The sequence below is a fragment of the Antechinus flavipes genome, chromosome 6 (assembly GCF_016432865.1).
Source record: "Antechinus flavipes isolate AdamAnt ecotype Samford, QLD, Australia chromosome 6, AdamAnt_v2, whole genome shotgun sequence".
Lineage (NCBI taxonomy): Eukaryota > Metazoa > Chordata > Mammalia > Dasyuromorphia > Dasyuridae > Antechinus > Antechinus flavipes.
The window spans coordinates 78,561,055-78,575,013 of NC_067403.1; the positions used below are offsets into that span (position 1 = coordinate 78,561,055).

Below are 13,959 nucleotides of genomic sequence, written 5' to 3' on the forward strand. Positions count from 1 at the left end.
CTGCAGGACCATTTATCAGCGTGGTGCTGTCGAAATTGGAGAACATGCTGGAGAACTCCTTGCATGTTAATTTGCTGCTTATCGGGATCATTACTCAGCTAGCCAGCTATCCCCAGCCCCTCCTCCGCTCTTTCTTGCTCAATACCAACATGGTCTTTCAGCCCAGTGTTCGATCCTTGTATCAGGTATGTTTTCTGGCTTCCCATTTGCACCTGCTGCCTGCTCTGGCAGCTAATTTGTGAGAGCTTCCCCTCCCTTTCTCTTCCCTCCCCATTTCATTTATTTTTATTTCCCTTCATCCGTATGAATCTGTCATTATTCCTTGTTCTCCTTCCTTTGCTTTTCTACCCTGATTAGACTGGTCTCAGAGAGGAAACCCCTACGTAAACTGCAGCTCTTCATTTGGTTTCATGTTCTGGAGATTGTGCTGTGAAGAAAATCCAGACATTTAAAAGGAACACGGTGGGCCCTCACCCCAAGTGCTGTTCCAAGGGAGAGCATCAGAATGCCGTATTTGATTTGCAGGGTCACGGCTCTGCTTCTGGCATCTCTTCCCCATCCTGCCCTCCACACAGCTTCCAAACTGGTCTTCCTAGAGCATTCCCGTTAGATTGGAAGCCCTTTGAGAGCAGGGACTGTCTTTCTCTTTCATAACTGTATACTCAGTGCTTAGCAAAATGGCTGTCACATAGTAGGAGCTTAATAAATGTTTATTGACTTTTCCCCAAAGCACAGATCCCACCATGTCACCCCGACACAGATCCTTTTCAGTGATTCCCTTTTGCCTCTAGGATAAATATAAATTACTCACCTTGGGATTTAAAGTTTCCCCCAAGTTTTCTTTCTCAGTCTTGGTTCTAGGATTCTCTGATCCAGTCATCCTGACATATTCTCTGTGAATAATGTTCCATCCTCAACTTGCCAAAAATGGTTCCTCATGTCTAGAATATGACATATAGAAAGGGCCCTCACTTCTTTCAGAACACAGTTCAAACTCTATGTCCTTGAGGAGGCCATTCTGGTCCCCTCTATTCCTCTCCTTTTTAAAATCACTTCACCCATTTTTCTCTATATTTTGAATTTATTTGTGCATGAGTGTGTCCTCCCCAGTAGAATGTAAGCTGTTGAGAACAAAGTCTATTTTTGTTCTCTCTGGTGTCTGCATGTAGTAGGCACTGAATATTTATTGAATTAATGCAGCTAAATGTGCGATGATCAACTATGAAAGGCTTGGTTCTTCTCAGGAGTTCAGTGATCCAAAACAATCTCAATAGACTTTGGACAGAAAATACCATCTGTAACCAGAGAAAGAACTAAGGAGACTGAATGTAAATCAACACATACTATATTCACTTCTTTTTTCTGTTTTTTTTTCCTTTCTCCCATAGTTTTCTCCTTTTGCTTTGATTTTTCTCTCCCAACATAATTCATAAATTATTATGTATTAAATGTATTATACATTTATAGTATATATTATATTATATAATATAATACATTATAAATGTATTAAAAATAACTAAACTAAAAAAAAAGAATGCAACTAACAAATGTTTTTCCCCCTTAAAATATAGTATCATTTAATAAATGATACTATAAGAAAAGAAGCAATAAAACATTCACCGTACCCAAAACTGGGGCATGATGTGAAACTCACACGTCCATGGGAAGAATGGACAAAAAGGAAATATGTGGAGTGGTATTCTCATAGGGAATACGTGTGACTAACAAACATATGTTAATCGTATCCTGTGTGCAAGGCTCTGGCACAGAGGAAAAAGATGGAAAGGTCCTTAAGAAACATATAATCTAATATATTAAGGAGTCAGGCTTGTTCATGAAGATAATCCAAAACAGAACGTCCAAGTGATCTTGAATTAACCATAGAACAACTCTCTGGACTTGAGTCACTTTTATCTTAAAATGAGGGGGTACAGAGGGACCTTGCAGGTCACTTCAAGCTTTGCCATCGTGTTTGTAAGAGAGTCCCAAAGAAGGCTCGGTGGGAGCAGTAGGGGTCTGAGGAGGGCCCTCGTGAGGGAGGTACCATTTATTATTCTTCTTCCTCTCATTGTTTGGGGCAGGTCCTCGCATCTGTGAAAAACAAAATCGAGCAGTTTGCCTCCATAGAGAGAGATTTCCCAGGCCTTCTTATACAAGCCCAGCAGTACCTGCTTTTCCGAGTGGACATGTCTGCCATGACCAACGAGGAAATAACCAAAGGTAATCCACCATTATTTCCTCAAAGGTGCTCAGGGGAAATGCTGCCTTTTGCCCCTTTCTCATCCCCTTGGTTCTGGGGCCTTTGCCGCTGGCTGCCTTTTGCCCCTTTCTCCTCCCCTTGGTTCTGGGGCCTTTGCCGCTAGCTGCCTTTTGCCCTTTTCTCCTTCCCTTAGTTCTGGGGCCTGTGCCGCTGACTGCCTTTTGCCCCTTTCTCCTCCTCCCCTTGGTTCTGGGGCCTTTGCCGCTGACTGCCTTTTGCCCCTTTCTCCTCCCCTGGGTTCTGGGGCCTTTGCCGCTGTCTGCCTTTTGCCCCTTTCTCCTCCCCTGGGTTCTGGGGCCTTTGCCGCTGTCTGCCTTTTGCCCCTTTCTCCTCCTCCCCTTGGTTCTGGGGCCTTTGCCGACTGGCTGCCTTTTGCCCCTTTCTCCTCCCCTTGGTTCTGGGGCCTTTGCCGCTGTCTGCCTTTTGCCCCTTTCTCCTCCTCCCCTGGGTTCTGGGGCCTGTGCCGCTGACTGCCTTTTGCCCCTGCTGCGATCTCGCTCCGGCAATGGCGGCCTGTTGGCCCTCGCAGAAGGAGGAGCCATCATCGTTCTCCCGCATCTGGTGCAGACCCGCGCGGCGCCGCAGCCCGTGCCCACCGTGAGAAGGCCCGTTGGGGCATTTATTTTGTTAACTGAGAGCGGTGCACAAAAGAAGCTGATGTATGGCTCGCCATCAGGCCGACAGTAAATAAAGCTGAGCGTGTGGGCCGCAAGGAGAGATTACGCGTGTGTGCCGATCCATTTGTTGTTGACGGCCCGACACAAAGGAGAACGCGAGCTCTCTTTATTTTGTGTGTGTGTGCGAGTATTGGGAGGGTGGTGCCGGCCAAAAAATAAATGTGCTCTAAAGTTCTAGGAGGGTAAATATATGAGACCGGACTAGCAAAGTGTAATTTATGCTTGTCCTTCAACTCTCGCCAGGACTATTTTTTAAAAACGACTGCAAGGGAAGTGATGAGAACAGTTCAATGCAACAAACATTTATTAAGTGTTTACTGTTTTTAGAGAGCGCCCTGTTAGGTATTGGGGAAGATTTAAAGTTTAGATAAGACACAGTCTCTTCCTCCATAGAGCTTTCAGTGTGGTGGGGGGAGGAGGAAAAGAGAGGGTCAGAGAGTACTTTGGATTGTGGCTTTTTAGGTTATTTATCACATCCGTGAGAGCCGAGGGTGGGAGTTGTTGCTGATAAGGAGCATCAGGGGCTTCTTGGAGGAGGGCGTGTGAGTTAGGCATTAACAATAGATAAAAATTCTGAAGATGAAAAGGGGCGAGTTGAGAACTCAGGAACGACTGTGAGAACTGTAGGGAAGGGAAATGTCGGTCCCCTGGAGGGTGGGATGAGGGGTAGTCATGTGGTGGATGTTCATTCTGCTATTTCAGTCCATCATTAGTGTAAGAGCGAGGGCTCGTTTCTTCTGCTTCCCGCAGTGGACAATCTTGGAAATCTCTGATCTTCTGAATCTCCTGGCTGGAGGAGATCCCAAATCTCATTGGCCCTTTGTCTCAGCAAACACAGCTGTCTCTTTTGGGAAGGTGGAGGACGAGGGTTAGGGATAAGGTTTTCGATCCTAGCCTAAAGGAATATGACCAGATCTCCTGTGTTCCTTCTCCTTTCCCAACCTGGGAATTCTGACCTTAGTTTGGGAAGCTAATGGGTAAGACTTCACTTTGTGACCTTGAAGATCGGATCTGGCTTCTGTGACCTCCTTGGTTAATGTCACTACCTTTTCTATATAACATAAAATCATAAGTCTCCTGAAAGAGATACTCTTAAGAGCATCCCTAAACTTAGTCTGAGAAACTCTCCTCCGATAGGGCTTTGAACACAAGGTCTAACAAATATTGTGTTTCCAATCAAGTTTTTTTTAACATCTCTATTAGAATGTCTTCAATTTCTCTGACCCAATCCATTCTTTCCTGAGTAATTCCAGCTCTCAATCATTTGCAGTCATTATTTATGCCCTTCTTTGTCCCCACCTAGACAAACTGTACCTATTATTTTCCCCCCATCACTCTATATAAATCAATACTTTCAAGTCCTTAATTATCTTGGCTGCTTAAAAAACCCATCAGTCTCATTTTCCAGCAATTTTTTTGGGTCACAGGAACCCTGGCTACACTGCCAATGTTAGTTGGTATTTACAGCGCCTTCCACATCTTATTGCTATGGTTTTTAACTGTTGAAAATGTTCCCTTTCATTGCCTAAATCTTTCTTTATTATTATTTACTGAGCACATCACAGTTCACAAAACAGGGCTAAGAGGAGCTCTGTAAGTGCTGGAAAGCTAGCCTTTCTCACTCACAGGAAAATAAAAGGTATTTTATTCACTTAGTTTCTGGTGTAGCCATATCCTGTCTCCTGCACTATCTTGATATACTTATTGGTTAAGTGGGGCTGCCCTCTAAGAGGAGGTCAAAGGGGTGAAACTGTTCATTCAGGGGGACACAGAGAACCCAGTTGGACCCAAGCAGGGGTGAAGACATCCCTGCATTCTCATCCCAGCCCGTGAATAAGGGCACCATTCTGGTTGGTGGTGAGGGATGTTCTGCTCTCCCCCCCATGGAAGAAGCCCTATGTCAGAGGGATAAGCAATAGCTTTTTCTGCATGCTTCACGTAGGGCACAGTGAAGGGCACCCCAGCTCAGTCTGCAGAGATCCAGGCAGATGAAATCCCTCGCCCAGCATCTTCCTTCCAGTACGGGTCAGTGCTCCAATTCAAACCCAAGTCTTGGGATGCTAGTGCCCACTGCTCCTGGACAGCCAGGTGGCCCAGAGCACCAGCTCTGGAATCAAGAAGAACTGAATTCAAATCTGGCTTCAGACACTTGCTAGTGGGGTGCCTGTGGCCAAGTCACTTGTTCCTGTTTGCCTCAGTTTCCCTATCTGTAAAATGAGTGGGAGAAGGAAATGGCAAAACATACCAGTTTTCTGCCAAGAAAACCCCAACCAGGGATTGAAATAATACAGCTATAAAACCAGTTGACCCTGTTAAGCATTTGTTAAGTGTTATCTAAGTTCAAAGCACTGTCTAAATCGAGAATTCAAGGGCAAAATGAAATATAAATCCTTTTCTCAGAGAGCTTACGTTCTCCTAAAGGAGATAAGACATGCAAACAGAGGAGTAGGTATGGAACTGTTTTAAGGATTAAAGAACCCTGAATCTGGAGTTAAATGATCTGGGATCAAAGCCATTATCACCTTCAGCAAGAAACCGGTCCTTAGCTTCTTCATTGATAGAAGAGAGGAGGTCATAGTTCTTTTAAGGTTCTTTCTACCTGTAGATCTATAATCCAGGATTACTTTGAATAAAGCCACTGAGGAAAAACTTCCCATAGGAAGGAGGGCTTGAAGGAAGCTGTCCCAGGATCCTTGCTGCCCCTGTCCCCAGCCCACCCAGTGACTTCCTTTCTTCTGTGACGCCCGGTCCTGTGGCTCATCCATCCAAGTGCAGTTCTCCAATAGCCAGTGTAACTGTTCACCAGGAACATAGAGAGGAAGTTTCCCAGCAGCTGTTTATAGTTTACTTTGCTGGGGGAAAAAACCAACCAATCGACCAAAACCAATCAAAACCAAGATGGCGGTGAGTTCTGGGGCCTTTGCCGCTGTCTGCCTTTTGCCCCTTTCTCCTCCTCCCCTGGGTTCTGGGGCCTGTGCCGCTGACTGCCTTTTGCCCCTGCTGCGATCTCGCTCCGGCAATGGCGGCCTGTTGGCCCTCGCAGAAGGAGGAGCCATCATCGTTCTCCCGCATCTGGTGCAGACCCGCGCGGCGCCGCAGCCCGTGCCCACCGTGAGAAGGCCCCGTTGGGGCATTTATTTTGTTAACTGAGAGCGGTGCACAAAAGAAGCTGATGTATGGCTCGCCATCAGGCCGACAGTAAATAAAGCTGAGCGTGTGGGCCGCAAGGAGAGATTACGCGTGTGTGCCGATCCATTTGTTGTTGACGGCCCGACACAAAGGAGAACGCGAGCTCTCTTTATTTTGTGTGTGTGTGCGAGTATTGGGAGGGTGGTGCCGGCCAAAAAATAAATGTGCTCTAAAGTTCTAGGAGGGTAAATATATGAGACCGGACTAGCAAAGTGTAATTTATGCTTGTCCTTCAACTCTCGCCAGGACTATTTTTTAAAAACGACTGCAAGGGAAGTGATGAGAACAGTTCAATGCAACAAACATTTATTAAGTGTTTACTGTTTTTAGAGAGCGCCCTGTTAGGTATTGGGGAAGATTTAAAGTTTAGATAAGACACAGTCTCTTCCTCCATAGAGCTTTCAGTGTGGTGGGGGGAGGAGGAAAAGAGAGGGTCAGAGAGTACTTTGGATTGTGGCTTTTTAGGTTATTTATCACATCTGTGAGAGCCGAGGGTGGGAGTTGTTGCTGATAAGGAGCATCAGGGGCTTCTTGGAGGAGGGCATGTGAGTTAGGCATTAACAATAGATAAAAATTCTGAAGATGAAAAGGGGCAAGTTGAGAACTCAGGAACGACTGTGAGAACTGAAGGGAAGGGAAATGTCGGTTCCCTGGAGGGTGGGATGAGGGGTAGTCATGTGGTGGATGTTCATTCTGCTATTTTGGTCCATCATTAGTGTAAGAGCGAGGGCTCGTTTCTTCTGCTTCCTGCAGTGGACAATCTTGGAAATCTCTGATCTTCTGAATCTCCTGGCTGGAGGAGACCCCAAATCTCATTGGCCCTTTGTCTCACAAACACAGCGGTCTCTTTTGGGAAGGTGGAGGACGAGGGTTAGAGATAAGGTCTTCGATCCTAGCCTAAAGGAATATGACCAGATCTCCTGTGTTCCTTCTCCTTTCCCAACCTGGGAATTCTGACCTTAGTTTGGGAAGCTAATGCGTAAGACTTCACTTTGTGACCTTGAAGATCGGATCTGGCTTCTGTGACCTCCTTGGTTAATGTCACTACCTTTTCTATATAACATAAAATCATAAGTCTCCTGAAAGAGATACTCTTAAGAGCATCCCTAAACTTAGTCTGAGAAACTCTCCTCCAATAGGGCTTTGAACACAAGGTCTAACAAATATTGTGTTTCCAATCAAGATTTTTTTTAACATCTCTCTTAGAATGTCTTCAATTTCTCTGACCCAATCCATTCTTTCCTGAGTAATTCCAGCTCTCAATCATTTGCAGTCATTATTTATGCCCTTCTTTGTCCTCACCTAGACAAACTGTACCTATTATTTTCCCCCCATCACTCTATATAAATCAATACTTTCAAGTCCTTAATTATCTTGGCTGCTTAAAAAACCCATCAGTCTCATTTTCCAGCAATTTTTTTGGGTCACAGGAACCCTGGCTACACTGCCAATGTTAGTTGGTATTTACAGCGCCTTCCACATCTTATTGCTATGGTTTTTAACTGTTGAAAATGTTCCCTTTCATTGCCTAAATCTTTCTTTATTATTATTTACTGAGCACATCACAGTTCACAAAACAGGGCTAAGAGGAGCTCTGTAAAGTGCTGGAAAGCTAGCCTTTCTCACTCACAGGAAAATAAAAGGTATTTTATTCACTTAGTTTCTGGTGTAGCCATATCCTGTCTCCTGCACTATCTTGATATACTTATTGGTTAAGTGGGGCTGCCCTCTAAGAGGAGGTCAAAGGGGTGAAACTGTTCATTCAGGGGGACACAGAGAACCCAGTTGGACCCAAGCAGGGGTGAAGACATCCCTGCATTCTCATCCCAGCCCGTGAATAAGGGCACCATTCTGGTTGGTGGTGAGGGATGTTCTGCTCTCCCCCCCATGGAAGAAGCCCTATGTCAGAGGGATAAGCAATAGCTTTTTCTGCATGCTTCACGTAGGGCACAGTGAAGGGCACCCCAGCTCAGTCTGCAGAGATCCAGGCAGATGAAATCCCTCGCCCAGCATCTTCCTTCCAGTACGGGTCAGTGCTCCAATTCAAACCCAAGTCTTGGGATGCTAGTGCCCACTGCTCCTGGACAGCCAGGTGGCCCAGAGCACCAGCTCTGGAATCAAGAAGAACTGAATTCAAATCTGGCTTCAGACACTTGCTAGTGGGGTGCCTATGGCCAAGTCACTTGTTCCTGTTTGCCTCAGTTTCCCTATCTGTAAAATGAGTGGGAGAAGGAAATGGCAAAACATACCAGTTTTCTGCCAAGAAAACCCCAACCAGGGATTGAAATAATACAGCTATAAAACCAGTTGACCCTGTTAAGCATTTGTTAAGTGTTATCTAAGTTCAAAGCACTGTCTAAATCGAGAATTCAAGGGCAAAATGAAATATAAATCCTTTTCTCAGAGAGCTTACGTTCTCCTAAAGGAGATAAGACATGCAAACAGAGGAGTAGGTATGGAACTGTTTTAAGGATTAAAGAACCCTGAATCTGGAGTTAAATGATCTGGGATCAAAGCCATTATCACCTTCAGCAAGAAACCGGTCCTTAGCTTCTTCATTGATAGAAGAGAGGAGGTCATAGTTCTTTTAAGGTTCTTTCTACCTGTAGATCTATAATCCAGGATTACTTTGAATAAAGCCACTGAGGAAAAATTTCCCATAGGAAGGAGGGCTTGAAGGAAGCTGTCCCAGGATCCTTGCTGCCCCTGTCCCCAGCCCACCCAGTGACTTCCTTTCTTCTGTGACGCCCGGTCCTGTGGCTCATCCATCCAAGTGCAGTTCTCCAATAGCCAGTGTAACTGTTCACCAGGAACATAGAGAGGAAGTTTCCCAGCAGCTGTTTATAGTTTACTTTGCTGGGGGAAAAAACCAACCAATCGACCAAAACCAATCAAAATCAAGATGGCGGTGAGTTGGTGGTAGGGATTGACTAATAATACCTGCCTTCATATCACAGGTTTACTGAGACGTGAGCTTAACCAAGACAGATCTTAGATACTATCTAATCTAATCCCCTTATTTACAGCTTGGAAGGTTGCAGATTGAGAGCTGGGAAAAATCATGGGGATAATCTAGTTTGATTTCTAACTTTTACAAATGGCTAAATTTAGGAAGTCTAGACAAGTGAGGTGACTTGCCCAAGCTCATACCTATTTCCAGTAGCACAATTGCATTCCCTTTTTCTAAACCTAATGATTTTTCACTTTAAATTCTTTTTAAATTAAATCAAATTCTTTAAATTCTTCACTTTAAATTTGTGAAAACAATGTAAGAGAGGGAAACAAGCTCCCATATTAAGGAAATTCTAGGAGTTTTCATTAAATGTTTAGTATTGGGCAGGGAAATCAAGTAATTTAAGTGAAGTAATTTTAGAAACCAATGATTTTTAAGATATAATTAAAAATTAGAGAATGGCTTAGAAGAACATCCTTAACCAAACAAGAAATAGAAGAAATTATAAAAGAAAATGGATATTTTTGACTACAAGTTTTCACAAAAACAAAAATAGTATAGCTAGGTTGTAAAGGGAGGTTGGTCAGAAAAAAAAGTCTTTGAGAAGAAGCATGGTATAGTGGAGAGAGTGCTGGATTTTAACCCAGAGGACCAGAGTTCAAATCTTACCTCTGCTATTTTCTATGTGACTAGAAAAAAATCATTTTTCTTTCTCTAGGTCTCATTTTTTTCAGCTATAAAATGAAGGGTTGGAATATAGATGATTTCTAAAATCCCTGTCTAAAATCAGACAGTTAGGTCTGATTACATGTATGAAATCAGAAAGACTCATTTTCCTGGATTCAAATCTAGTCTCAGCCATTTACTGACTTTGTGACTCTGGGCAAATCCCTTTACCCTGATTGCCTCAGTTTCCTCATCTGTAAAAGTAAGCTGGAGAAGGAAATAGCAAACCACTCCTGTCCCTCTGCCAAGAAAACCCCAAATTGGGTTACAAAGAACCAGACATGACTTGAACAATTCAACAATAACAACCAAAGTCCCAGATTTCTGCTGCTTTTATCTCTGATAAAAGTCTAGTGTCCAAAGTATATAGGGAATTGACACAATTATATATGATCAAATGCTGTTCCCTAAAAGATAAATGGCCAAGGGATATGAGCAGTTTTCAAAAGGAGAATGAAAATGTGACATCTGACCCTGGAAAGCCACTTCGGTTCTCAGGCTGCAGTCAGCCAGATTTGAGCTTGAAAGATTAGTGAGAAGACTTTCTCCTTTTTTTTTTTTTTTTTTTTAAACCGGGGCTGCCAAAGGAGGGGGTGGGGATGAAGCTTGGGCGGTGATGGAGCAGTTCTGGTTGCAGGTTTCTGAGTTACACCCCTAGTAAAGGGCTTCACAAAGGCTCAGAAAAGGCCCGGCAGGCAAGAAGGTGGGATATAAATAAATGTCAATGTGCCGAGAGCTACTTTTCCTGAAATGTTTCAGTGTCTAAAAATTACAAGGGAGAGCTCTCAATCTCAAAGATTTCTGAAGCTTGTTTAGGGGACCATTACACAAGAACTAACTCATGGGGGGGAAAGTGGAGGGGGTACAGGGTGGGGATCCTGCCTTCCTCCAATGATGGGTGCTGCTCTTTAATTGCAAGGGGCTCTGATATATATCTATAAGAATTCCAATCCCATGGACAGTGAAAAGCCCCTGAGGCAAAATTGTAAAGGGGGGGACCCCAGATCTTGGTGTTTTAGGGGGAGGGGGTGGGACATGCTTGTTGGAAAGTTAGACACTGTCCAGCATTCAATACTCCGGAGGTCTTGTCTCTGACATACTGAGGGATAGAGATCTGTGTTCAAGTCCTCATCTCAGATTCACAGCTACCCATCATGAATATAAAAGGTGAATAGAAAAGGTGTCTCACTGGGTGGTTGGGAAAATCTAAGGATTTTCCACCTTAATGATAATCTGCTTTAAATTGCTTTATGCCCTTTGTCATCATTAGTGAAGCTTTCCGATAATAAGGGAATAAACATTTTTGGTTGTGCCCCAGGTACTGGGCTAAGCAAGTGCTTTACAAATTTTATCTCATTGGAGTCTCTCAGCTACGCCAAGTGGTCAATGCCGATATTATTCCCATTTTACAGTTAAGGAACTATGAAGTTAATTGGCTTGCCCAGGATCACAAGGGAGTAAATGTCTGAGGCAGATTTTTCCTGACTCAAGGCGCAGTGCTCTTTCCACTGTGGCACCCAATTGCCTAAAATGACTTTCCTTAAAAAGCTCCAGCAGACTGATTCGCCATACTTGAATAGCCGGTCTCATGCTCAAGCATGCTTCACTCCCTGTGGACAGAGACTACAAATCAGGCCCATCCCTAATGGTTTATGGAACCAGGAAAATCACACTGTCTCTTCCAACCAGTTCTTTAAAAAAAAATAATGCTTTATTTCTCTACCTCCCTTCCCCCCCAATTAGTTGTAAAAACAATTTGAAAATTCACTTAAAAATTTTTTTGAGCTCTGAATTCTCTCCTTCCTTTCTCCTGCCTGAGTGAATAAACAATCTGATATAGGTTATACATGTCTTCCAGCCTATTCTTGCCCGCTCCCTTCTCCCTCTTCCATTAAAGAAATTTTCTATGAATTAGTTATAAAAGAAAAGGAAATCTTTAAAAGCGAGTTTGCTCAAAATATGTGGGGAAAGGCCCATTCAAGCAGGGAGAAGATGTAATCCTATCCCCACTTTACAGATGAAGAAATAACTGAAGAATTTCAAGTGAAATATAGTATTTCATTAGGAGTATGTAAAGTGCTTTGCAAACCTTAAATGCTATTTAAACACTAGCTATTTTAATTGACCCCAAACCTTCTGACAATCAATATGACACTCTTTTCACCTGATTTAGGCCACTTTGTCTAGGTGATGGGGGGGCAGGGAAGATTTCTATCTAGTTGAGTTTCAGGCTTTAGTTAGTTCTCAGAGTCCCGGTGGAAATCTAAGGGTTGCAATCAGGAGCAACCCCAATAGTAAAACCTCCTCAAGCTGTGGCCTAGGTAGTAGCCCCAGTTTGCCTCACTTGATGATTCTGCTGATGGCTAATGTTATAATATGTTCTGAAGGTTTGAATTGAGGGAAGCTTCTTGGACCAATATCCCTCCCAAAAAAGTTTTTTTTCATTTTTGTAGTGATTTACAGTTGACAGTCACTCGATATGCATCTATTAAGCATTTACACTATGTGAAGGACTGAGAGTATGCTTCATCTTAAATGCTTCTGTGTTCATTTTGTTTTATTTTTTATTTATTTTATTTATTCATTATTATATTAATATAGTTATTATATTATTTATACTTTTAAAATGTAACTATTTTAATTACTTAAAAAATTAAACAGTATTTTTTCCCCTTCCTCCTTCCCTCCACCCCTCCAATATTGGAGGAAAAAGAAAAACTCTAGATACAAATATGGCTTTCAACCTTTTTACATATGTGGATTTGAGACTCAGTGAGGACTTGAGACCTGTTTTCCCGACTTCTAGGCCAGTGTTTTTTCCATAAGGTATAAAAAGCAATTTGCAAATTTAAAAATACTATTTAAAAGTCAGCTATTTTTATGTGCTTCTCTCTGTTATGACACTTCTTGTACATGCACCTGACTCAGTAATATTTGTATAAAGTCTACACCCCTTGTACACCCTTCCCTTTTGCCCCTAGCAGAAAGCACACACCCAGTTAGCTCCCCATAAGTGGAAAGCTAAGAACAGTCCCCTTTAGAAAACCTGGAGTTGGACTGAACAGTTAGTTTCTTTCCACCTCCGCCGCAGGAGAAGGAGGGTCATGGGAAGCAGATCCACTGCCTGCTGAGGCTTGCGTCTGCTGCCTTCCCTCCTCTCCCTCTTGCCCCAGGAGGGAAAGGGCCTGACAGGAGAGAGTTGGATGGGATCCCGGGCCCTTTTAGGACTGAGCCAGCCCCTTCCATCTGGGGCTGACTCCCTCCACAGCCTCCCTGATGAGGGATTGCTTACAAGCCTACCATGAGAAGGAACCTGTTACCTCCCAGCACGGCCCCTTCCTCTCATGGATTGTGCTAAAGATTAGAAAACTCTTTCAAGTCTCAGTCGGCCCTTAGGGTCTGCTCTCTGCTCCTCCTTCTGCCCCTGGCCATTATACCATTATAGCATATATGACACTTAATAGCAACTATGGTTTACATAGTGCATTAAGCCTTGAAAAGTGCTTTATAAAGATTATCTCATTTACTCTTCAGAACAATTCAGGGAGGTCAGTGCTATTATATTCCCACAGATGGAGTGACTTGCCTAAGATTATACAGCTAGTAAAAGTGAGACCAGTAGAATGTTGAGCCTGGAGCTGAGTTCAAATCTGGTCTTAGACGTTTAATAGTTGCGTGACCGTGGACAAATCACTTAATGCAATTTGCCTCAGTTTCCCCATCTGTAAAATGAGCTGGAAAAAGAAATGACAAACCATTCCAGAATTTTTGCCAAGAAAACCCCAAATGGGGTCCTAAAGAGTTGGACAAGATTGAAAAATGACTCCACAATAGCAAATGTGAAGCCCTTCAGTCAGTCAGTAAATATTTATTAAGTAACTACTGTGGAAAGAAGGGCAAGGCAGCCCTCCCCTTGAGGACACTGTTATAAAAAGGAGACCACATACAAGTAGCTATGTACAGATAGCATAATTAGGGAATAATCAGCAGAAGGAAGGTCCTTCACTCTGAACAAGGATACGGGCATCCCAAAGGAGAAGTCCTGACTATGAATTAGATTTAAGTAAGCCTAAACTACTCAGTCCTCATCGTCCCTATCTCCTCCAGAGTTATCAGAGTCTAGTGGCTGGCCATCCAGCACCTAAAATTAGAAG

At 43.4% G+C, this 13,959-nt stretch overlaps 1 protein-coding gene across 4 annotated transcripts in view; it reads left to right on the forward strand.

Annotated features, from left to right (window-relative positions):
* The window catches only part of FHIP1A (FHF complex subunit HOOK interacting protein 1A), a 371,400-nt gene that overhangs the window by 352,121 nt on the left and 5,320 nt on the right, over window positions 1-13,959 (forward strand). For all 4 annotated transcript variants that reach the window (XM_051964895.1, XM_051964893.1, XM_051964896.1 and 1 more), the window contains 2 exons: window positions 7-185; window positions 2,082-2,220. In XM_051964895.1, the coding sequence (XP_051820855.1) occupies window positions 7-185; window positions 2,082-2,220 (318 nt within the window). The remainder of the gene's footprint in view (window positions 1-6; window positions 186-2,081; window positions 2,221-13,959) is intronic.